Source organism: Pygocentrus nattereri, chromosome 8 (genome assembly GCF_015220715.1).
Source record: "Pygocentrus nattereri isolate fPygNat1 chromosome 8, fPygNat1.pri, whole genome shotgun sequence".
Classification (NCBI taxonomy): Eukaryota; Metazoa; Chordata; class Actinopteri; order Characiformes; family Serrasalmidae; genus Pygocentrus; species Pygocentrus nattereri.
In genome coordinates, this window is record NC_051218.1 from 10,549,773 (window position 1) to 10,575,191 (window position 25,419).

At 39.7% G+C, this 25,419-nt stretch overlaps 1 protein-coding gene across 11 annotated transcripts in view; it reads left to right on the forward strand.

Moving 5' to 3' along the window:
* Positions 1–25,419, forward strand: part of magi2b (membrane associated guanylate kinase, WW and PDZ domain containing 2b) — a 161,447-nt gene that overhangs the window by 97,354 nt on the left and 38,674 nt on the right. For 10 of the 11 annotated variants that reach the window (XM_017690309.2, XM_017690310.2, XM_017690307.2 and 7 more), the window contains 5 exons: positions 5,133–5,190; positions 5,310–5,431; positions 13,312–13,494; positions 17,497–18,005; positions 20,431–20,596. In XM_017690309.2, coding sequence (XP_017545798.1) covers positions 5,133–5,190; positions 5,310–5,431; positions 13,312–13,494; positions 17,497–18,005; positions 20,431–20,596 — 1,038 coding nt within the window. The remainder of the gene's footprint in view (positions 1–5,132; positions 5,191–5,309; positions 5,432–13,311; positions 13,495–17,496; positions 18,006–20,430; positions 20,597–25,419) is intronic. The other variant, XM_017690314.2, reaches the window with a different exon arrangement.

Genomic DNA, 25,419 nt, shown 5'->3' on the forward strand with positions numbered 1-25,419 from the left:
CTCATTGCGCTGGACACATGATTGCTGCTTTTAGTGGCCCAAGGCAAGAATGCTGTGCTTGATCTGTAAAGATGTGGATGTTTGTGAATTTGACTGCCACGTGAATGTAGATTGTTATTTTTATTTTTTACTGTCTTTATCGTTGATCTGAAGATGATATATTCATTTTCTACACAAATGTATTTGATTTTAAAGGACGTTTACCAAAATTAGTAAGCAGGAATGTATTTCAACATAATGTTTTATTCATGTTTTTTAACACATAAAAATCCTGAAGGATGATGTAAAGTTCCTCTTTCTCTCACCCGCACACACACTCACATACACACACACACACACGCTCATATTTACACTTGTGCACGTTCTCAAATATACATAAGGCACTCAGTGAATGAAAGAGCCTGAAAATGAGACTTCTTCTGCAGTTGCTATGGCAACAAGCGATGGAGGACCATTGATTTAAGGAGGTTTGCGCAGGATGGATATTTAAGGTCGTCTATTTCACATCTCTCTCCCTTAATGGACTTTTAATTCCAATTTGTGTTAATCCAAGTGTATCAGATATATGATGAGATCAGTCTTTTTCAGTCAATTTTCAAATTAAGCAGTAAGACTTTACACACATGGAATAGTATTTTTCCCACTATATGAGACTTATAATTTGGCAGTAATTTTTTTTTTATTTGCAGTCTAACAAGATATGGCTCCAAACAAGATCTCACACAGGATTCAGTGCAGAGTTCAGAGCAGTGTTGTACAACCACAAACATAAAAACAGTTATGACATCACATCCTAAGGCTAACATGTGAATAATGAATGAGCATCTTAACCATAAAATGGTTTTGCCATTAGCTTGACTGCGAGTGTTCTGGCCATGCTTTTCTCTTCTGTTATACTTTAAAAGCATTAAATTTTACAAAAAATAAAAGACTTTGAGGACAAACCATCTAAATGAAAAATCTGATATTTAGTTACCAAGTTTTTCAGTATTTAGTTTTTCAGTATTTATTGTTTCGACTCTTTACTTTTATTACAGCTTCCATTCTTTTCAGGAGACTCTCACTTTTGAGAGATCTGCAGGGAGTTTTTTCATTTTCCTCTGACGTTCGGTCTTAGAAGTTGGTTTGTATTGTTTGCTTCTCACGATCCAAGTCATCTCAAACACATTCAGTGATGTTGGTCTGGTCTTTAGAGTGGTCAGCCTATTGTTCTGAGAACGCCAGCAGCTTTTCAAGGTGGAAGGCTGGGCAGAAACACCTGTATAATTTTTTAGATCTGAAGCAGCTTGATGTTCTCCTCTCTCTCAAAGTTAAAAGCTTTAAGTGCTATTTATCTGATGGTGACAGTTTTGGTGGTCCGAGTTTGGGAATCTCCTGTTTGTCACCCATTTTCTTTTGGCTCACCCTTCATTATGCAGACAGAATACGTTACATTTGAACTCTTCAGGAATAGCTCAGAAGTCAACTTTGTGTTCTAGTGCAATTTTTCTTCTTTTCTCAGTAACAGCTTCTTGACAGTTTAGTGGATATTGTCACAGTTATTTTCTTCTAATATGTGTCACAACCTCTGTCCAGTTGGTTTGGTGCAGACGGAGGGAACCAATCCATAGAGAAAATCCCACCCTTAGGGTGAAAAATTGAGAGGAATGGTTTAGGAGTTGGTGTCACTGAAGAAACATTACAGTTATCAACTAAACATCAGGCTGTTTTGACTGGAAATGAAATAAATGAAATAAATGAAGGGGGGTCTATGACTTTTGCACAGTACCATATGTGTGTTTGAAAATATTGGACTATTTCTTGAATGTTTAAATCATGTGAGTCAATTTGAATGAAACATTATGCAACAGTCCAACAAAACTATCATTTAAGAGATGTTATAAAGATACATCAAACTTTAAGGCATTCAACACATCTTATATTTTGTGGAAGAAGGTTTTATTCAAGTGCCTCAATAAAACTGAAATTGATGAAAATCCCTCTGATCCGTAGCTGAAGTCTCTCTCATTCTTTTTTACGGAGTTTTAATTCATAGAGCGGACAGCAGTCAGGCTAGCTTATGAGGGCCGTCTCTCTTTTCCATTAAGAAAGTGTCGTTGTCTGGAGTGACTCATTTCTCTCCTACTTACAGGCTCACAGTTGAACTTCTGGTGCTGGGCGAGCGCTCAAGCAGTAACCCATGTACTGTAAAGCCTGAAAGAGCTCAGCTTTGAGGAACTATAAAAAGGGTCTTGATACTTGTGTATGTGTGTGCAGGGGGGATTGATTTCTATAACCCTTCAGGAAAAGTGTGAAGACTCCTACACCCTCATCACTAAGCCCTGTCAGAGCTGTTCAATTTCTGACCCTCCAGGCTTCAGGCGAGACCGCTCACTCTGCATAACCAGAGCCTTCATAGCTAATGCTAATGTCTGCTAAAGGACAGCAGTGACCAGGCCAAAACACACACATGGCTTTTGGCAGCTGGATGACCGCTGCGATGGTCGGGTTGTGCCAGTAGTTTGAATGCCTGTACATTGTCAATGGTTGAGACTGTGTCATAGATTATGTATCTGGTGAAAGTGGGTTTGTGTGGATTTTTACTATGTGAATAGTGTTCAGTGTGTGTGTCTGTTAAGACATTTTCAGCACAATATTAAAAAAATGGAATTAATTAGCACATAAAACATTGTATAGGAATTTAAAGCTGTATCGACTAGGGCTGTATGATATGGAAGCAAAGTGTGTTTCTGTAGTTTGATATTGCAGTAATGATACGATAAGCAGTAAATTACAGTTCGAATAGTGTGTTTACAACTGCGTGTAACAAGTATAGACTCCAATTTCTTGTATATTAAAGAGAAATCTCACTACTCTCACCTTTAACCAAGTGCCAAAAATACATTATTACAGAAGCTCCATAAATACTAATAGTTAATTACAGCACGACTGTAAGCGTACTTCTGTGCACTGTACAGCTGTACAAACTCAGCATGGACAGATTTTTCAATATAGGCCTACAAAAATGCATACATACATGTATTCCTGTGCCTAGATCGGCCTATGAATTCCCAAAAAAGCTCCTTATAGTGATGCAGATGGGTTGTGAAAGTAGCCATTACTTCTACACACAGAGACTGAATAATGATCAGGTTTTAACTAGATTTCACAGGCTGGTAGTTAAGGACAGAGTAGTTTTTGAGCTGTGCATATATGTACACACTCATGCTATGCATGTAATTTGATCTGTAGTCTATCTCAGCCCTTAATGATGTGTTCCTTGAAGCACTTCACAGGCCGGACAAGTTTTTGAGCTGTGCATGTGTGTATACATTACATATGCAATTCATACTGTCATCTCAGCCCTTAATGGTGTGTTAATTGTGAAATATTGCAATAATGATAAAAACATAAATATTGTTGTAAATTAAATAATGACAATACACACTCTTCGCTCTCTCCTGAGCATAACTCATTTATAGGGTGTTTTATGGAAGCTTTAATAAACAGAAACAGTATCTTTGATATTGTTAATACTTAGTGTCAGACTTTGTATAGATTTTAATTGCTTTTGGGACATATTAAAGATGATATTTGTGTTTTAGCTGGTAGAAAATAAAGAGTTTCATTTCAAAATACTGTAAATCTAGTTTTTATTATTTTGGACATGTTTTTGAAAGGATAGCAGTAGTGTAATGAAAAATAAAGGGTATATTAATCATAATGTCAATATAATCAAAATAATGGATTATTGTTATTTGTTTTATGTTTAAAATGCACTCCCAAAATGAATATTATGAAAAAAATCTTGAAAGTGGTCCATAATACTATGAGGCACATCAGGTTTTCTCTGATACTTTGTTAGCCCCCCTTTACCCTGTTCTTCAGTGGCCAGGACCCCATGGACCTTCAGAGAGTAGGTACTATTTGGGTGGTGGATCATTCTCAGCAATGCTGTACCGCTGATGTGGTGGTGGTGTGTTAGTGTGTGTTGTGCTGGTGTGAGTAGATCAGACACAGCAGTGCTGCTGGTGTTTTTAAACACTGTGTGCTTTTAAACACTGTCCACTCAATAAGATACTCCTACCTTGTCAGTTCGCCTTGCAGATATAAAGTCAGAGGTAGCTCATCTACTGCGCAGTTTGTATTGGTCATCCTCTAGTCCTTCATCTGTGGCCACAGGATGCTGCCCACAGGACACTGTTGGCTTGATATTTTTCATCGGTGGACTATTCTCAGTCCAGCAGCGACACTGAGGTGTTTAAAAACTCCAGCAGCACTGCTGTGTCTGATCCACTCAGACCAGCACAACACACGCTAACATACCACCACCACGTCATTGTAACTGCAGTGCTGAGAATGATCCACCACCCAAATACCTGCTCTGTGAGGGTCAATGGGGGTCCTGACCACTGAGGAACAGGGTAAAAGTTGGGCTAGCAAAGTTTCAGAGAAACAGATGGACTACAGTCTGTAACTGTAGAACTACAAAGTGCAGCTATACAGTAAGTGGAGCTGATAAAATGGACATTGAGCGTAGAAACAAGGATGTAGTCATAGTGTTATGCCTGATCGGTGTTACACCCCTAGTGAAGGTGTCTATCCGAGTAATGAGGTGCAAGCTTAACTTATATGTATATATCCTAGTATCACATGTATGTATCACTGTCAGTCACACTTAAATCCTTGTGATTTTGTCCCAGTCGTTCTGTTTATTCTGCTGTGAATATCAGTTTGAATGAAATGAAATGCATAAAACAGAATGAATATCTTACAAAGCCTCTATTGGTTCCTGATGCCATCTCGCTGCACGTTATGCCTCTCTGGTCGTCATGGAGATTCAGCGGCTTCTCATTGTTTGATGTGCAGTTTAAAAACATACCCAAAGTGCACATAACGTTTCAAAAACATTAATACCACATTATTATCAAAAGTCAGATCCATGTGGGAAGTGCATCAAACTTTTTTAGAGCAGATATTCAGCCTCCATTTCGCTGTTTACACAGCAAACACAGCTCAGTTCTGCTTAATGCTTCTGGGCCATTTCCGTAGGTCGAAAGAAATCCTTGTTTAACAGCGCACCAGTGTTGTAATGAACCTCAGAACTGAAGCGCTAATATGTCATTTGAATCTTCTTTCTTTTGTGTTTCCAGAGCTACCATATGGCTGGGAGAAAATAGATGACCCTATATATGGCAGTTACTATGTTGAGTAAGTGTTGTCAATCCTCGTTCTCTTTCAAGCGTATAATCGTGTGTGAACTGAGAGCGTGACTATGGGCATAGAAAGAACAAGTGTTCGAATGAGAGCTCTGCCTTTCCTCTCTACAGCCACATTAACAGAAGGACGCAGTTCGAGAACCCTGTACTGGAGGCCAAGAGGAGAATCCAACAGCAGCAGCAAATGCAAAGCCAAGGCCTCTCGGCCCTGCCGCTGCCTACCATCTACAGAGGTACGCTACAAATACCAGTCCGTGAGAACTGTATTGGAAATCAACTAAAAGATAAGTAAACAACATAGATAAATAACAGTGAAATCATTAAGAAGTGAATAAAATCTCTATACTCTCTTTAGGAAAATCCGCCAGCTTTTCAAAATTTGGATCAAATCAAGTCTCTCAGAGTGTTTTGATGTGACATTTGTTGTGGAGAAATGTACAGATTCAGTTTTTTTTTACAGTGGAGGTGATAGGAAACAGGAGTCGTTATAATAATACAGCTGTTTTATCTACTATCTAAACTGACCAGTGAATGTACATGTATCTTCTGAGTTTTTATGTGTAATGTTGATGATGATAAATCATCGTACAGTTGAAGTCATAAGTTTACATAAACTTAGATTGAAGATATTAAAACTAACATTTCTCCCCTCCACAGATTCCATAGTTTAAGCAAGTTGTTTAAGATATCTGCACCTAGTTGACTGTGTCTTTAATTACCTTGGAAAATTCCAGAAAACGATATTATGGCATTAGAAGCTTCTGGTAGGCTAATTGACATTTGAGTCAATTGGAGTTGTACCTGTGGCAGTATTTTAAGGCCTACCTTCAAGGCTTTGTGCCTCTCTGCTTGACATAATGGGAAAATCAAAAGAAAACTGCCCAGTACATCAGAAAAAGAACTGCAGACTTCCACAAGTCTGGTACATCTTTCGGAGCAATTTGAAAGCAGCTGAAAGTGCCATGTTCACCTGTTCAAATGACAATATGCAAGTTTAAACACCATGGACCACGCAGCCATCATATAAGGAAGGAGATGCATTCCATCTCCTAGAGATGAACATACTTTGGTGTGAAAAATACTGATCAATTCAAGAACAACAGCAAAAACCTTGTGAAGAAGCTGGAGGACACAGGTACAAATGTAAGATGGGACATGAAAGTCCGCTCAGCAGGAAAGAAGCCCTGCTTCAAAACCACCACGAAAGGGCCAGGTTACAGTTTGGAACTGCACATTAAAACAAAGACCTTACTTTTTGGAGTTCTCTGGTCTGATGAAACATCCATCTTTATGTATGGAGGAAAAAGGGGGCCAAAGCCACAGAACTCCATCCCAACTGTGAAGCATCGGGGTGGCAGCATCATGTTATTGGGGTGCTTTGCTACAAGAGAGACTGGGGCACTTCACAAAATAGATGGCATTATGAGGAGGGAAAATTATGTGGAGATACTGAAGCAACATTTCAAGATATCAGCCGGGAAGTTAAAGTTTGGGCGCAAATGGGTCTTCCAAGTAGACAATGACCCCAAGCATAAGTTGGGGCCAAAAGTGCTTAAGGACAATAAAATGAAGGTAATGCAGTGGCCATCAGAAAAACCTGACCTAAATCCCTCTGAAAATGTATTGGCAGAACCGAAAAGGCGTGTGCAAGCAAGGAGGCCTACAAACCTGACTCAGTTACACTAGTTCTGTCAGGAGGAATGTTAAACCATTTGAAAGTTAAACAATTTAAAGGCAATGCTGCCAAGTACTTACCATGTGTGTGTGAACCTCTGAGCCACTGGGAATGTGATGAAAGAGATAGAAGCTAAATTAAGTCAGTGTCTGTAGTATTATTCTGACATCTCACATTCTGGGGAGTCCTGACTGACCCAAGAGAGGGTGTACTAGGATGAAATGTCAAGAATTGTGAAAAACTGAGCTTACTGGAATGTTGCGTATGCAAACTTATGACTTCAACTGTAAATCTGAAAAATCAAATTTGGGGAGCTATTTTGCCTTACACAACTCTGCATGTACCTCTCCCAAATTAATGCATAAAAAATGCCCAAAACATCTTAAAACTATGATAAAACAACATTCAGTCAGTGATAGAAAGTAATAGCTTTCTGTGAGGGAGCTTTAAGAGACATTAAACGTTTCAGACGTCTGGTTGCAATTAACATTTCTGACTTGATTTCTTTAGAATGGAGCATTTCACATCAAACCACTCTAACTGATTTTATTTCCATCTTAACAATTTAATAAGGAGGAAATTTAGACAACAAAGCAGAATTCTCCTTTAATCTGTAGCTAAAAAAGAGCTTAAAAAACAGGGTGGTCATTCCAGCAACCACATTCCAGCAAGGCCTCAGTGAGATTGAAGCAGGATTGTGTATTGTAAATGGAACAAAAGATAAGCAAATAGCAAATCAAAAACTGGGACACACCAACCCAACAAGGAAAAGCTAGTGCCAACTAAGACTGACTGATGCTTCACAAGCTTAAAATGTCTTTGTTTAGCTAAATCTAGAGTGTAAAAGAGAAATGTGGTGTAAATGTTGTGCTCGGTGGCTGAAAAAACTCATTAAAAGAGAATATTTGGACATAAAACAGTGAAAAAACATGCACACTGGGCGCATGTACATAATTATATGATAAAATGTTAAAAAGGCCATGAAATGACTGAGTATCCTAGGCAATATTTTAGGTTAGTGTGTTATCCGTGCTAACAGTGTTTATCACTGGAAATATGATATTCATATACTGCTCGTTAAAAGGACCCATATAATGGAACATAAACCAGCACATTTACATATATCCACCTATACAGCCTACAGCAATTTAGCCCTGCTTGCTCACACTGTTCACACAAGTCATAAGCAGTGTCTCAGTCAGCCTGTTTAATTCTCAGAGTTGGAGAGGTCGTGAAATGGTCATAAAAAATTAATTATGACTGTTTTCGGTACAGCGCTGTCACCTCACAGCAAGAAGGGCCTGGGTTCAGTTCCCCAGCCGGGTGACCAGGGTACTTTCTGTGCAGAGTTTGCATGTTCTCCCTGTGTCTGTGTGGGTTTTCTTCCGGGTACTCCGGTTTCCTCCCACAGTCCAAAGACATGCATTCAAGCCAGTTGGACATGCTAAATTGCCTCTAGGTGTGAGTGTGTGTGTGAATGTGTGTGTGTGTCTGTCTGCCCTGCAATGGGCTGGCGACCTGTCATGCGTTGAGTCGTGCCTTCCGCACAGTGGCCGCTGGGATGGGCTCCGGCACCCCCCTGCGACCCTGAGGGAGAAGTAGATTAGAAAATGTGTGTGTGTGAGTGTGTGTGTTTTCGGTACATACAAGTGTACAAATGTAATAAGTGGACCAGAGGGGAGAAGATTAACTACAAAAAATTTAGGAAATATGGGCCCTTTAAGGATTCAGACACTGGAATAGGAAAAATTCTGTTTGTCTACTTGAGAGTATTGTTTACTTGCATTGCTCAATCGGCCACTCGCGATGTCGATTCAATATGCTCAGTCGGCCAAAACAAAACTCAGTGCTGATGAGAGCCAACTAAAGCCAATGGTGCAGGATGGTTTGCACAAACTACAGGTGATGGCCAGCTCCCAAGGGTCTAACAGCGTCCAACAGCCAACAGTCCGAGACGGGAGCCTAAGCAAGTGTGTAGTGTGTGTTTGAGGAGTGAGAAGATCAGGTATTTCAACACAGGAAGAAAATGCTGAAATGGATTCTCATAGATGGTCAGTGTAAAAATGGTATAAGAGGAGAAATAAACATTCACACATTGTTATTAAAACGGGGTGCAGAGTTTTGGACTTACTGTAACTTCTGAATGCAGTTGGTTGGAAAACTAATAATCCAGTCAAGATTCAAACTGGGTGTATCAGCTTCTGATAGATCTGAAACAAAAGAAGGCAGTGAGACTGAGTGGAATATCCTGTTTGTCTTCTAACCCTGTAGCCTCTCACCTTCTGGAGAGCTGTGCCCCTTTTCTGGTTCCTTCGCTCAGGTGTGCGCAGACATTTTTAAAAAGCGTCCTTGGTGTCTTGTTAGCAGTTGGTCGGGTTCTGTTTCATAATTGAAGATTTCATTTCCACATTGCGCCAACAAATCCCATTTGAGGATCCAGTGTGATGTTGTGACAAAAGGAGTTAATTAAAAATACAGAACCAACATGTTAAATTAGTACCCGAATTCATCACCACGCCTTTACTCTTTTTTTGGAGGTGCTTTTGAGTTTAGGTCATGCTCTAACTGGGCCACTCGAGGACGTTCACTTAGGTAATACAGAGCCACTTGTGTGCCTTTAGTCGTGAATGGGTTTGGTGTGATGCTGAAAGTTGAATTTTCCTTGAAGGTTCTGATTTGTACCAGGCTACGGGCTTCATCTGTTATTTTCTGCAACCCACTGTGTGTATTTGAGCCTTCATCCTGACAGGAGCTGCCTACCTAACTTTGCATAATAAAATGGGTTCTGAAATGCACCATGTTGCATCGTTTGCCAGATGTACATTTACATTTTGCTCTAAGAATTTGCTACAGTTTAGTCACAGACTTCCTACATGACAATAGAGCCTTCTGAGCTTGTTTTGGCATTTCGTTGCTGTCGTAATGCAGCGCTTATGACAACCGGAGAGTCTCACACAGTAGAAAGGGCTCTTAGAAAGTTTTTACCTTGGAGTTTTTTCTTTATTTTGAAAGTGGATGTTGGATATGGCAGTTAGTAATAGAGACTTAACCTTGCAAGCATCCAAGTATCCCCCCTGTACTTAGCAACATTGTGCACAAACAGCTCACCAGTCTAAGAAAGATTAGAACACTCTGCGCCCCAGTATGTACGCACAATGCACCTGAATTTAAGGTTTGATTCATTAAGACTGTAGCTCATACAACCTGCATGTAGCTCCACCCTTTAATTCTGCAGGACTGTTATTTGATTTGCTTGTGATACTATAACATGGGCTATGTGCACATATTAAGGCCGCATGTTTTTTGTTAGGTCTTGTCACGTATGTGCGTGTTAAAGTGTTATTCAGATGCCGAACATTCCTTCAACATGTTTTCAAGGCTCATGCCTTCGTCTAAACACTGTCCCTGCTGTCATTATTACAGGGAGTCTGTCTACAACACATATTTTGACATGCTAATGCACTTTCACAGCTGGTTTTAGAAGGCGAAAGAAAAACGAGGGCAAAACCTGCCATATCAAGATGCTCAAACTTTAATAAATCGAGCTAAATGTGTAATCACCCACAAGTATCATTTATCCACACACTTTTACGTGATTCTCTCATGTTTTGTGCAGCCCTGCCTCAAATACACATAAGGAAAAGAAGTGCCGTTTGTGTTTTACCTGGCATGCGGCCCATAAACAGCACATTTAGGCTCACGCACAAGCTTAACATTATAAATGGCAGTATGCGTTCCGTATCTGCCTGGAAAACAAAAGGACTGGCACACTGGGCCCTCAGTTATTTCTCATTCTGTGGACATCACCACGTTGAAGTGGTGCCATGCATTTGCAACTCAGAGTTGCAGCTTTTCAGACTTTCTCTTTGGGAGCTTTTCACAATTTTCTCTTTCATTCCATGCAAAGCAAAGTTTTCATAATTTTTCTGTCTTCCAGAAAGTTGTGAACAGAGATGGTTAGAAGCTGATGTTTTTGAGCCGTGACTGCTTTTGTCATGTCATGGGTGAATGACACCACACTAGGTGGTCACTTCATTGACCAGAAGACGTGTTATCCAGTGCCATTAAATGTCCAGATCTCCTTTAGAGCTGATATTGACCCCCTGATAGCTTCTTCTGATGGCCTCCTCCTTTTGCTGTAGTCCACTTTTGGAAGAATGCCCAGTTCCTGGCAGGGTGAGGCTGCTGCCGTGTCCCATTCCCCTTTCATTTCTTAATAACTCTTCAAAGAGTTTCCAGAACTTTTCTAAATCCATCTTTCATTTATTTTTATGGAAAACTTATGGAGGTTGTTTTGTTCTGATGGTTAAGCACTGTTTTTTTTTTTTTTTAAGAATCCGGATATCATTCAAATGCCAGCTGGATGCAGCAAACTTGACGTGTCTGAGTTTTTTGAAAGAAGATCAATAATTTGTGATACTGTAGCTCACTGGAAGTGAGCTTCAGACTTAAAGAAAACTTACAACTTCTTTGAGTAGAGTTCATGATAGTGATGTACTTACCCAACTTTTTCTCACCTGAAAATGATTCTGATACCTGACCTCAGAGTATCAGCCAATACCAGCTACCAGTCCAGTACCAGTGCTCTGTTATGGCACTGCTCTGTGCATATTTTGGACATGTGTATGAATATTTATTATAAATATCTCATAAGTTAAGTCTAATAAATATGACTTATATTAAGTAATTTTTCAGACTCCCCCCAAAAAAGATGAAATTTTTAATGTCATAGAACCTTTGCATCAAGTCCACTATGGTTTTTTTTAAACTGAGAATGGAGAAAGGGGTAGAATGCAAGAAGAAGGAAAAGTTGGATGAAGGAAAAATGAATGCACAAATAAAAATTAATCTTTGGAAATATTTTTTCTTTTAAATTTTATCACTTTTCTTTTAACCGCTGCAACTAAAAGACGCACAAACTGAGTACACATAATCCTGTAAAAATGACCCGGTATGGACAGAATTGGATACATCAAGATATAGTGTGATGTCATGAGAACCAACTCATTTACATCCACCTATTCAGCCTATCGCCAGAGCTGGTGAGCTCATTACGCTCACTACACATGTTTCATAGGGCCCTGCAAATGACATCTCTGCCTCATGTTAAAGCTGATTATTGTTTACATGTTTGATGAGAGGAGGAAGCAGAACTATCCATCTGCTCACAAAAAAAGAAACACCACAAGAGTGAATTGCAGGAACAGCAATCAGGTAACTTGTATTTTCTCCTCTCCAGGTGTGACATCAGCAGATAACAGCAACGTTTTACAAGTAAAGGTTGATGTGCTGGCTGGACAGTGCGTCTCTCTAGTCTGCCTGTCTTGCTAACCTAGCTGGACAGTGCATCTCTTGGTCTGTCTGTGTCTTGCTTGCTTGCCAGCCACTTCCAGGGCTGTGTTCTATGACTTTGTGTTTTGCAAAAGTGAGAGTGACATACAACTGTATGCTGTGGACAACTGTGTTTACAAACTGCAGCTCTGAATGATCAATGTGTCATGCAGAAACGTGTTCATATGTGTTTTGGTGTTTTCCAGCAGTAGCCTCAATGGAGTCCAGTCCAGGCAATGTGTGGGTGTCATGGCATACATCAATTTAAAACAAGACAATGATCACCTTGCCTCTCAGTCAAGGTTTAGTTACGACTCTGGACTAATGGAAAATGGAAAGCAATAAATTAACGCCAACTGTTGACCAAATATTGAATTTAAAATGCTGATTGCAATACGCTGATGCATGCTGGGCAATATGGATGCTCTTTCAGTAAATAAGTCATAGTATAAATATTCATTTCTATTTGAAAATGTATAAAAGGAAAGCTGGGCAGCCAGTTTGAATGGGCATGATGCAGCTGATAAAATTAATAGTATTATCTTGTTATTTATGTTTTCTGTATTATGCATTATGTGAATATTCACTTTTCTTCAAGATTCTATAGCAAATATTCTATCCAATAAATTTGCTTTGTTTATACCTCACTTTGTTCTGAATGGGTCTACTTATTGTTAGTCCAACAGGTGGAGCAAACTGTTTTAAAGGAGGGAGGATTGTTGTGGGAGCACTGGGGTGTCATGTGTGACTGTGTGACAGTTGCTAATGGTTTACATGGTTCTGGAAAATTCTTTGCAGAATTTTTCTTACTGCTCGTTTTAATTGATGTTATAAGAAGTGTTTCCATCTGGACTGCTTTTTAAATAAGGCACAATAGTAATACAGGAACCCAATCAGGACCCAAGGAGTTGAGGAGAGGTTGGAAAATGGTCATGTAAAACGAATTCTGAGCATCTTTGGTACATAAAATCACAGCATTGTATGATATGGGACCATTAATAAAGTTAGTATTTGTGCCAATACCGATCCAGTATATCAGTTTGGTGCATGACTAGTTCATAATGTTATATGTATGTTTCTGTGTATGTGTGTACATGGTCCTCACAGAGAAGCCTCCGTTCACGCGGGACGCCACACAGCTGAAGGGCACATTTCTGTCCACGGCGCTGCAGAAAAGCAGCATGGGCTTCGGCTTTACCATTATTGGCGGAGACGAACCAGACGAGTTTCTTCAGGTCAAGAGTGTTATACCAGAAGGACCGGCTGCACAAGATGGCAAGATGGCAACTGGTGAGCCGATCAGACCTTTTGTTTTCAGTTAGATTGCTTGGATTTTAACCATGTAAAATTCTAAGCTTGTTATTCATAATGTTATGTTATATATCTTAAGAGTTACTTTCCGATAACTGCAATGAATTATTCAGTACAACTGTTTAACCTCTGATGGGTCCAGGCGTCTAACTTATACTTAACACTTCTGTAAAAGAATACCTCAGCCAGTTTGCATTGTTTTTCATGTGCTGGTGGGTGATATGGAAAAAAATCAGTAAATGTATCACAATACAATACATATCACAATGTTTTGATAGAAATGTCACATTTAAAAACTGCTGCCAAAAACTATCAATACAATGATTATTATTAATTTTACATATGATACTGCGTTAAATCTGGTTAAACAGAGCTATTTAGCTGGGCCCACCCTTCTTACCCCCAATCAGATGACATTTTATGTGGATTTCCTAAAGTAAAATTAGTTAACACATGGTATACAGGGAACTAATGTAAATATGCCATTTTCTGCACTTTTTAAAGCACAGATTTTGTTTGTTTGCTGAGTTTTGCAAATTGGAAAAAAAACTATGCCATAACTTTTGCACAGGTCACATTTTATGTTTTTTCTACACTATGTTAAATTCAGAAAGTGTAAATGTATATTAAACAGTGCAGAAGTATGTTCTCTGTAGAGGATGTTAACATATGTTCAATTACAAAATCAATAAAACATGCAGTTTCATCAGGGGTGTCCAAACTTTTGCACATAACTGCTCTCTTTTTAAAATGATACATGCTGTCAGTTGTTGTCTTTTAAGTATTGATGTTATCCATAGTATGCTCAGAAATGAAGATATAAAATAATAACATATTGTCACATTGCTAATCTCTATTCCCCTATAATTACTAGAATAATTACTATAATAATAATCTTTTGAATATAATAAACGTAGCAATTTAAGGAGATCAAGTATGCAGTTATGAGAATGAGGAACTGAAGTCTGGATCCACCAGCAGGTCCTTAGTGTTTAAGGAGCTAATCTGACTGAGGTCTGATCTTGAACGGTCAGACTGAAGTTCAGGTGTCTTTGTGTAAGAATGCTAAAATTTCATTAAGATTCTTCACACAGAGGTGCCACAGGCCTGATCTGGACTTGTCAGCTGAAAGATGATTTGATCAAATCTGCTGCCCAAGTTGCTCTGGCCTCATAAAAGTTTGAACATGTTTACAGAGGCAGAGGTTTCGCCCTCTCCGTGGGCACTTGTGCTCTCACTATAAACCAGGCAGTGTAATGGTAAATCCTGAGAGAGAGAGAGAGGGAGAGAGAGTCTTGTGCACATATACAACAGATATGCTGTTGCCGTTTCTGTCGCAAATACGTGGTAACTGTTCTTGCTCGTACACGGCTTGTGCAAGGTTGCTTTTGTTGTGGGAGACTGTTCTCTGACAGAAATGGGCTTTTATGAAGCACCCCAGGTTGATTCCATGATATTTTACCTTTAACTGTCTGAAGAGCACATGACTGGGTGCTGAGATGCAGAAATGCTTTGTTTTTTTTTACCTTTTATGTAGTCACTGTAGAAGTGCTTTAATTTAGCTTTGATTTCACCCGAGCTCTCGAGTGTTGCTCAGTAAGTGGGCTGTGTCTATAGGCTCCAGTGGAGACATCTCTTCCTGAGGCGTCATGCATAATTATACATATCGGCTGTGCATTTACTTCTGCATAAAGCTGCATGACCAAAGTTCAGGTTTAACTGTGTGTAATTTATCTTCTTTTGATGGAAAGAACAAAGGCGTGTCTCTCTCTCTCTCTCTCTCTCTCTCTCTCTGTCACTCTCTCTGCTGCATCAGTAAGGATCACCCTCAGGTTGTCCGTAACACTGAGTTCTCTCATTATGGGCCAGATGGCTGACTCGTCCTTTATCCACACCCCTCGATGAACCTGCTGTGTGTATGTTTCTGATGGGGTTGGTGGGTAAAGAAAGAACTGCGAGGGTGTTGAATGCTGAATCGTGGCCTGATTGCCATAGACCTGAGGTCATGTGTGATTTTGTAGTGGGCAGCATGCCCAAATAAGGAATATACCACTGATAAGTTTTGTCCTAAATGACTTTATATAAGACTTTTGCCCATTCTGTTAAAAGAGCAGTTGTGAGGTCAGGCACTGATGTTGGATTAGAGGGTCTGGCTCGCAGCTGATGTTCCAGTTCTTTGAGGTCAGAGCTCTTTGTGGGCGTCTGGAATTCCTCTACACCAAACCATGTCTTTATGAAACTTGCTTTGAGCACAGAGGCATTCATGTTGCCAAACCCAAACCCTGAAAAATGGCGCCTGACTATTAAATGTCCTCCACCAAACTTCATCCTCCTGGTGTCTTCCAAACCCAGATTCATCCTTTAGACTTATCTTAGGCCTGTGTGTGGCCATGGAAACCCAATACAGGATGCTTTGTGGCTGCACTGTTGTTGCTCCTAGGTGCAACAGCTCTTAACTTGTGACATCCCGTGACAGTGCCATGTTTAAAGTCACTAAGCTCCTTAGTTAAACCCATTCTACTGCCTTTTTTGGAGATTGCATGGCTATGTACCTGATTTTATACACCTGTTAGGGATGAATGCAGCTGAAACAGCAGAATGTGATAATTAGGTGTGATGTCCACATACTTTTGACTACATTGTATAGTTTATGACACAAGCTAAATAAAAATGTACAGATTTACTGATTACTTCACACATCAGAATAAAAACAACAGCAGCATTGACAAATTAAGTGATAAACAGAGAACAGCTTAAATGGCAGATGTAGCCACTTTTTTACATTGGACTTAAAAGGTTAAGTGGTCGAAATGCAGATTTTGCTACATACAGTACAGGCTGCAAACAGACTAACAGTCCTGCACATTTAACTGACTTTCATGAAAGTGAGGCTGATGCTATAACTGTAGCCTGTTTCAGTGCTATTACATAACAATACCAGCTACTCAGATTCCAGCCCACCGCTGCCAAAGCTTTTTCCCCCTCTGCATTTAGCTTGCTGGTCAGTGTAGGGTGTTTTGGTGAGATTGCCAGTTTTATTATGTTAGCCTACTTTCGGGTTACCATACTGAAGTGCCACAGATCAGATTTTTTGCCTATCAGCTATTGAATCAGAACAATCAGATCTGAGCAAAAAATCTGAGCAAAGAGCCTCACAATGTGAACGTAGCCTTAAATGTACAGGAATGTTAGCTTGCACGTAGCATGATGGCTTTATAACCTCATATTTCAAATGATATACAGTCATATGCAAAATTTTTTGTGCCTCTGGTCAAAATGCGTGTTTTGTAGATTTTTTAAATATGAAAATAAGTTAATACTTCCTTCACACATTTATGCACATTTTAATTTAACATTTTATTTGCCAAATTAAACACATTGGTGAAAATGTGGTCTGTGCAAAAGTTATGGAGCATTTCATATATTATGTTTTATTTTTTTGCTAATATGTTAAACTCAACAAATAAAAAAAAAACAGACTAAGGTTTGCAGATTGAGGTTTGTTAACTGTAGAGAATGTGTTCACTTATTTTCACTTACAAAATCAGCAAAACATTTACATTTTTCATATGACTGTAGTAATATACAGGGAAAAAATGTATATTGGACAAAATGTGTGAACTTTGGACCATTTCTGTTCACCTCAGAGCACAGTAGGAAAACTGCAATCTTTTTATCATTAGGAAAGCAAGCTTAGACTCACGGCTCATCTGGATGCTGATAGCAAAGTAAAGAATGTCGACACGTCCTCAGAGATCCACTGTGAATCAGCAAGAATACAACTTGCACAGATGTTACATGCTGTAAAACCTTATGCATAAGCTAAATTCTCTTTTAAGTGCATTGGTGTAGGATGTCAATGAGATCATCTCCTGAAAATGTTTCAAGTACTTGTTTACTCATTTCTAAGTTACAGTCCTTTAGAGATTTGGTTCTTTACATTTCATTTTGACCTATATATCGTTTTCCTCTTCCATGTAGGTGACGTCATTGTCTACATCAATGACATATGCGTTTTGGGCACCACACATGCGGATGTAGTCAAGCTCTTCCAGTCAGTTCCCATCGGTCAGAGTGTGACCCTAGTGCTGTGCCGAGGCTACCCGCTGCCCTACGACCCCGAGGACCCCTCGGCCAGCTCTAGCATGGCCCCTCTGGGTCTGGTGGACCACCCGCTCCTGCTCAATGGAAGAAACACCTACGATAACTACATGGAGTACATGTCTTTGACTGGCCGGTTGGTGCCTGAGCACGGCGAAGGTCTGCCTCAAGTGTCCCATCCTGGAGACACCCATCTGGATGGCTCACAGCCACCCTCCCTCACCACACCTGGAGCCCCACCTGATGACAGTGTCTCCATGGCGTCGTCGTCAGGGGCAACAGCAGGGGCGCAGGCAGCTCCAGAGCTTCTGAGCCTCACCATGACCAAAGGATCAGAGGGCTTTGGCTTCACTATAGCAGACAGTCCTACAGGCCAGCGAGTGAAACAGGTGCTTATTCATACTTACATACATACATACAGTATCAGAGCAGAGCAAGGTATATTGGATGGTTCCGGCTATGTTGAGCCCATTTCATTTCCGTTCCTTTCTTAAGGCTGTTTTACCCCATTGCACTCTGTTTGCCATGCTCATAGAGGTAATATAAACAGACATTCTCCACAACTTGGAGCGGTGAGGCACATTTTCTGATGTTAGCATGCAATTTAAATGACTGAGGATTGTAGCTGTTTTGAAGTAGAACATGAAAGCACTCCAACAGCCATATGTATTATCTGCTTTGCCAGTGTTTCAATTGCAGTAAAGCTAGCAGCCCTTCACCAAGACATGTTAAAGAAGCCACTTATAAAATGTACATGTTGGTGTTGAAAAACTGTTGTTCCACACCTCCTTACTCAGGAATCGGCCATCCAAATGTTAAGAAGAGCCATTTTGTCCTTACAACAAAAATCAAACCACATTATTGGGAGTCAAAACATTTTATGTCCATTTTGCCATCTTGACTGTGAATATATCTCAATACTCGCTAATTTACTAGTGCAGGCTAAAAATATAATATAAAGGAAAATGCTGACTTACTGAGCTTTAGCTCAGCTATAGCTGCTTTTCTCGTATCTCTGGCAGGAAACTTTTCCTCAAAACTAGAAAAGGTTTTTGTACATCGTCTCTTAACGTTCAATTTTTATGAGGCTCAAATCAGTTTCTCGTTCGCCAGCTTCTTGTTCTAATTTTTCCGTTCCACCTTAAGTAGTACCTGAGGTACCTGAGAATGCAACTTCGGCTACATTTAAGGTGGAACAGGAAAATTTGAATGAGAAGCTGACTACAGCTTTGCGACTTTTTAGTGCTTGACAGTTTCTCACTGCAGATTAAACGTATAAGGAAACCAGCTGAAGTGATTATAAAAGTAAATACGTTTGTCTCCAAATTATCGATATTCATCTTAACTCTTTACAGATAGTGTTAGTCCATATTTTGTACTAAAGCTATGAAAAACAAGTACTTTGTGCATGCTAGAGAAACTTGAAATGCCAAAGTAGCATATTTAAGACACCATAAAATGATTGTTTCAAAAAGAACAGTCCAAAAAAACAAGTTATCAGTTCAGAGTACAGACCGACCGCAATGTCAGTCAACTCATGTCATCTGCTGATATAAATAACCTGCAGTTTAATCAGGATCAGCAAAAATATTGCAGATAATGTGCCAGTGATAAGCCACTTAGTGATTTGTGATATCCCTATGGCCCTGTTCACATTTGGCATTATCAAGCGTTCTGGGTGATCTGATCAAAAGTGGACAGCACAGTGTGCTGTGCGTTTTGGAGAAACATTGTGATCCGATCTGAAATGACCCAGCTGAGATGAAAGCAGCTGTGTAGCTTCATTTTTTGCCTACCTTTCATTTACCAGTTACGTTAGCGGTGCATGTGGTCTAATCGTCTGTAACAGCCCTTTCATTTACACAAACAAAGACTCGCAGTATATTTTCTCTGACAACAAACTCAGCGAGAGACTCGGGCATGATAAATGTGGGTGGTACCTTTTCTTCCATCACGAAATCCAATCACTGGAGACACATGGAAATGCTAAGTGTGAAGAGCTGCAGGTCTCTCTGTCCACTTGATCAGATCACTCGAGACAGATGTTAATACTGAGTGTGAACAGGGCCTGTGATTGGGTAAAACTTTAGCTGGTTGTGCCACTGAGGAGCCCAATATGTGTCACTGCTGTTGTATTATATCACAGTAGTACAGGCTGAACTGGTGTTTCCGCTGTCATAGTTAACCCCTTAAATGACCAGGGCCAACTGGCTGGCCCAAAGTTTTATTACACACATCTATAACCTAAGAATAGCTCAGCCAGTTTGCACTGAAGTCCCGGTTGTTACTAAATAATAAGACTTAGTATATAATAAGCCTGGGATTTTAAGAGGTTAAAATAAAAAAGATATGGTAAATCTTTATCATAGGAGTAACATGTTATAACACATAAACATCTTAAAATGAATAATAATCATCGTCATTTTTATTTATTTAGTACTTTTCATGCCAGTGGCGGCTCAAAGTGCTTTACAAACAGCTGATAAAGCTCAACAGTAATACAAAAAAGTATTAATTTAGAATCATATAAGAAAAAGACACAGATCAAATTGACACATAAGCACATTATGCAGCTGTATTATCTACAGAACATCACATTGAACTGAATATTCACTACTGATACTGAGTATTAAAGGATTTGTATCAGGTTTTTAATTTTTTTTCTATGTTGTACAAACTTTCCCACATAGTGTAATTGCTTCATTGTGTTGCACATAGTATCACATAGATACATTCTCTCAGAGAATATTGTGATGTTTATGAAGCAGTGAGTGCGTTATCGATTGTGTCCCTGATGAGATAATGATTCTGTAGGTGTTGGAGCCGCAGGGGTGTCCAGGCCTGTGTGAGGGAGATCTGATAGTGGAGATTAACCAGCAGGGTCTGCAGGGACTCAACCACTCACAGGTGGTCCAGATCCTGAAGGACTGTGCAGTGGGGACAGACGCCACCCTCGTCGTCCAGAGAGGTACAGGAACAGGTATGAGTTTCTCTGTTTCTTTTCTTAAGGGTGTCATTAAATTCTTGCAGTTTGTTGTATCTGCTGTCTTTGTTTTACTGTCCTTGAGGTGAATCTCAAGGAGACGTTTTGACGTTTAATTTAAAAAGAGCTTTATCTGCATGAAAACTCACAGAAAAGTGTTGCATATTTTGTTTTTATCTCACTTGCAGGTGAAAACATTTCCAAATTGTTAGGTTCACTTGGGGACATTTTCTTTAAACAACAACATTTTTATCATTCTCTTATCATCTTTGTTCAGGGACTTTTTAAAACGGCTGTTCTGTTTTCTGCTGCCTGCACGTACTCACATTGTGTCATGCTGGTCAGCTTCATGTCCAGCCCCAGGATTATCTGGGTTTCAGCCGAGCCTATTGTAAACATTCTTTGGCATTTGATGTTCTTTTGAAGTGAGAAAGTTGCCTGAGGATAGCGTATGCAGCACCACTCAATGAACTCAGCCTGCACTGCCCGTCTGAACACGAACTGACCGAACAGGTCCAGGTTACACGTGTCTGTAAATGTGTGCGTAAAATTTCATGGCATCATTTCAGAATCGTTTGGCTGAGTTGAGGATTGTTTTAAGCTAATCCTGTTGAGAGACTGCAGAGCATCTTGGCAGATGTTAGTGATCATTCTCAGTGTGTTCTGATCCAAGCCAAAATAATCTCTTAATTTGAGCTGACTGAAGTGAATGCCCGGCTTCGCTTTATTGAAATATCCATATAGTATTTCTGCACATATTTACGATTTTGTTCTTGGAACAAGCTCCTCGTTTTTTAACACATATTTCAATTTAGCTGAAAAAGCATATTCATCAAGTTTTTCTTTTATCAGAAATAGAGTTGGCACAAAGCCACTTTTCTTTTACGATACTGATACCAACACTGCAGTTGAAACTTTCACTGTAGGCTGAAACTGATCTAATATTTTTTTCCTTAAGACTTCTAAACTTTAAATTGAGCTGTTTTTACTTAAAGCAGTTCAGCCAGCCCTTTAATCAGAGTCAAAAAGGATCTGTTTGTGCATTTTAATCTGCTTTTCTCTGTTAAGAACATGATTTCTCAGTGCCATTGTTGTTTACTTTGACTTGTAATGTAGAATGTGATCTAATATGTACACACAGTTGTGCTTGGAAATTTGTGAATCCTTCAGAATTTTCTATATTTCTGCATAGATTTGACCTAAATCTTCATCACATTTTCACACAAGTCCTAAGAGTAGATAAAGAGAACATGATTGAACAAATAAGACAAATAAAATAGACTTTGTCATTTATTTACTGGGATAAATGATCCAGTATCCATGGTTCCTTTAAATGTTTTAAGTAAGTAAACATACATTGCAGTGTTCTTTTATCATTACTTAGAAGAAACAAGTCAATTATAATTGCTTCCATAACAATCTGAAATTTGTTCTGAATGCTTGTTCTGTCATTTACTATCATCATGCATCCCACCATTAAGGCAGCATGGAGTTTCTTTTATACAATGACAGAAAACAAAGTAGCAAACAGAAAACTTCAGTTTCACACGCTGATCTATTTTACTGACATGGATAAGCACTGGTGGCAGAGTTTTAAACGTTAAAGGGGACAAAGACTGACAGGTTTCAGATCAAGTCATGGGAAAGCATCATGCTAAACCTGATTAAATACTACAATAAGAACAAGGTGACTTACACAAAACTGCAGCTTTTCATTCAGTTAAAAAAAAACATAAAACAAAAAACCCACTGAAAAATCACTTACAATGTAAATGCTTGTATTTCCACACAGTTGAGACAATTGTAGGTTGAACACGTGCTTTGATGAAGAGCTAGCTGCTTAGTTACACCTTTTTACATTTTTTCTTGTATAATTTTATCAGTGAGATGTAAACAAAGTGGTTTGATTTCTTTACAGTGATGGTTGTGGGAACCAGGGGTTGCGATGTCTACAGCACAAAAATAAACCCATTTTTCTTATTCAAAATGACTAGTGAACCTACACGAGTTTTCTGAGTTTTTATTTGTAATGTTTATAACGGTAAACAATTGGTAAAGCTGAAAAAAATCTTTTCTGTGAGGGAGCTTTTAGAGGCAGTTTTGGATGGCTGGTTTCTGTCACCCCCACTGTGGTGTTGATGTTTTTGTTAGTCGGTGGTCTGGTGGACAGCAGGCCATGTAGGAGGAGAACACAGCACCTCCACACTTTTATTCCCCACAGGTTCACCCCAGCACCACTTGTGTAATATAAATGTGTGAGGGTGAACAGTGTGAAGTCAGGAAAATTTGTTATTTTATATGTTCCTCACAGAAAATAAGCAAAAGCCAAGGAATCCAAGGTTGAAATAATAATAAACATTTTGGTAAACATTTAAAAAGGGTTCCACAGAACCGAATACCATACAGAGGTTAATGATTTATTTTGTGCTTCAAGCAATTCAGCAATATTTGGTTGGATCCAGGTTTAGATCAGACTTGTCCAGCCTTTTCTGCTGGTACCGTCCTAATGCTGAAACTGGGAACCAGACCGGTGGCGTCTCTACAGGGAATGCTCGGATACTCATAGTGTTCTGATCAGGGATCAAGTTCCTCTAAGCAATACGTGTCTGACCTTTTCCTTGAAGTCAGAACAAACAATCACGCTGGTCCAGATCGAAGGCAAGGAGAGCGTGTGAGGCTCTATGTTTCCCATTCGCACTCTGGCCGCACTGATGTACCAGCGCAACTCTTACACATGCTTCAGCCATTGCAGTCTGCTGTCAGAACAAAGCCGCATTCAGAGCCGTGTTCCAATCTGTATTCTGCTTTTTCCTCTCCGGCCCCTCCCTCTCGGTCTCTTTTTCTCTCCTCTTGTCTTGCTCTGTCCACTTTACTGAAGGCTGTGGCCCTGGAAGACCTCTCTAACACACACACACACAACGAGGTTTGAAGTAAGCAAGCGAGAGACAGTTGAGTGACTCACAGGCTGAGTGAGAGACTATTCAATTCCAGAGCCGGCGCTCTGCCAAGGTCCCAGCCAGCGCTGGCCATGTTCACAGCTCTCTCTCTCCTCAGCGTTGTGATTAGCACACAGCTCTCACACTGAGCCGCACACCGCAGACCGACAGCACTCTGCGCCAGTTAGGACGCAGGCATTTATCAGAAAGGTGGGACGGTCACGTGACGGACCAATCAAGGGCCAACACATCACAGCAGGCCAGTTTTTGAAAGAGAGGCTTGTCAGCAATTCACAAATGCTTGTAGGGGTTTGATGTGATTATTGGTGCAGTTAATCTTAATTAACATGGTTATTTTCAGGAAATGTCCATGTTTGATAACCTTCTGTGAAGCAGTGGCAGATGCTAACTCCATCAACTCTAGGCTTTATGAAACTACGCATTTTAAGACTTAACACTTATAATGGATCCTCAATAACAATAATAGCATCAGTGCAATACCACTAACAGTACATGCATAAACAAAGATTACGCAATACCTGATTGGTAATATTGTTTAGAAGGCTCCATTAAAAATATCGCTGCTGTCGAAACAACACATCGTTTTTCCAAAATGGTAACTTTACAGAAGAAGAAAAAACTTACTTTGCTTTCAGTGTAAGTCAATGGAACAATGGCCTTTTTTCATTTTGGTCTATTCATCAGGAAATTTACACACAATGTAAAGGACAACAGATATCTTTGATTAATAACAAATCTGGAAAAAAAAACCAAAATAGCAATACAATGTATTGCTTGAACAGCAGTGATATATACAAAATGAGTGGGTAAAAGTTAGCGATTTAGCCTGATATGAGAATATATAATATTAATACCATGTGTCATAAATTTATGTATGTCAATATATTATATATATATTTAATCCTTTCCAAACGTATTTATCATCCAGATCCCAACTTCAGCGACTTGTATTGTAATGAGTGATTTTTGATGTCGTAGATTTATTATAGGCATGCATGCTATTATGCACACTCTCACTCTTTCTCTCTTTGGTAACACTGTAGTATGTATGCATTTGATATTTGCTCCTAGTTTGCGGAGCGAGTAAACATGCCCCTGAAAGAAACATGGATAATTAGAAGGATGTGCAAACAAGCCAGGGTGAAGCCTGTGCAATGATAATATTTTCAGGTTTGGGGCTGATTAAAAAATACTTAATACCTGGAAATAGACCTATTATTCAGTAGCTATGAATTATGCAACTTATATGTAGGTTATACAGTTTTGAAAGTGAGGAGCTTTAAGGCCTTTCAGAGATTGAAAAGACTCCTCTTGCAGTCTTACCACTCTAACCTTTCTGCAAAGGCAGTTCCTTTGTCAGGGCTATTGAGTGCGCTGTTATGATAGTGGAGGCAGGTTTGAGTTGATAGGTCCACTCCCCCGACTCTGCAGGCAGTGTGCGGTATCACTGGGGCCGTGGCATTTCAGCACGGCGGACAGCTCCGTTCAGTCCCGCGGCATTTCAGTACCTCGGACAGCTCCCTCCAGTCCTCCAGTCTCTGATCTCATCTGAACAGCTCGTCACTCCGAGGCGTCTGTGAGCAGGAGGCGTCCTCCACATCCCTGATGATTCACTCAGCGACAGTCTTGAGCTTCGTTCCAGCTACACACCAGAGAAGAGGCAGGGAAAGAGTGTCTTACAGTGTTATGAATGAAATCTGAGACCCGAGATAGCAAAGCATCATCCGCGTGTCATTTTAATCATGCTTGCCATCTCTTTCTTTCAACGAATGATTCGCCTTGTCTGTAGCTGTGGTTCTAAATGCGTTGTAGTCGCTGAATTATACATAAACAGTACTTGACTCTTCCTTCTAAGTATGTAGG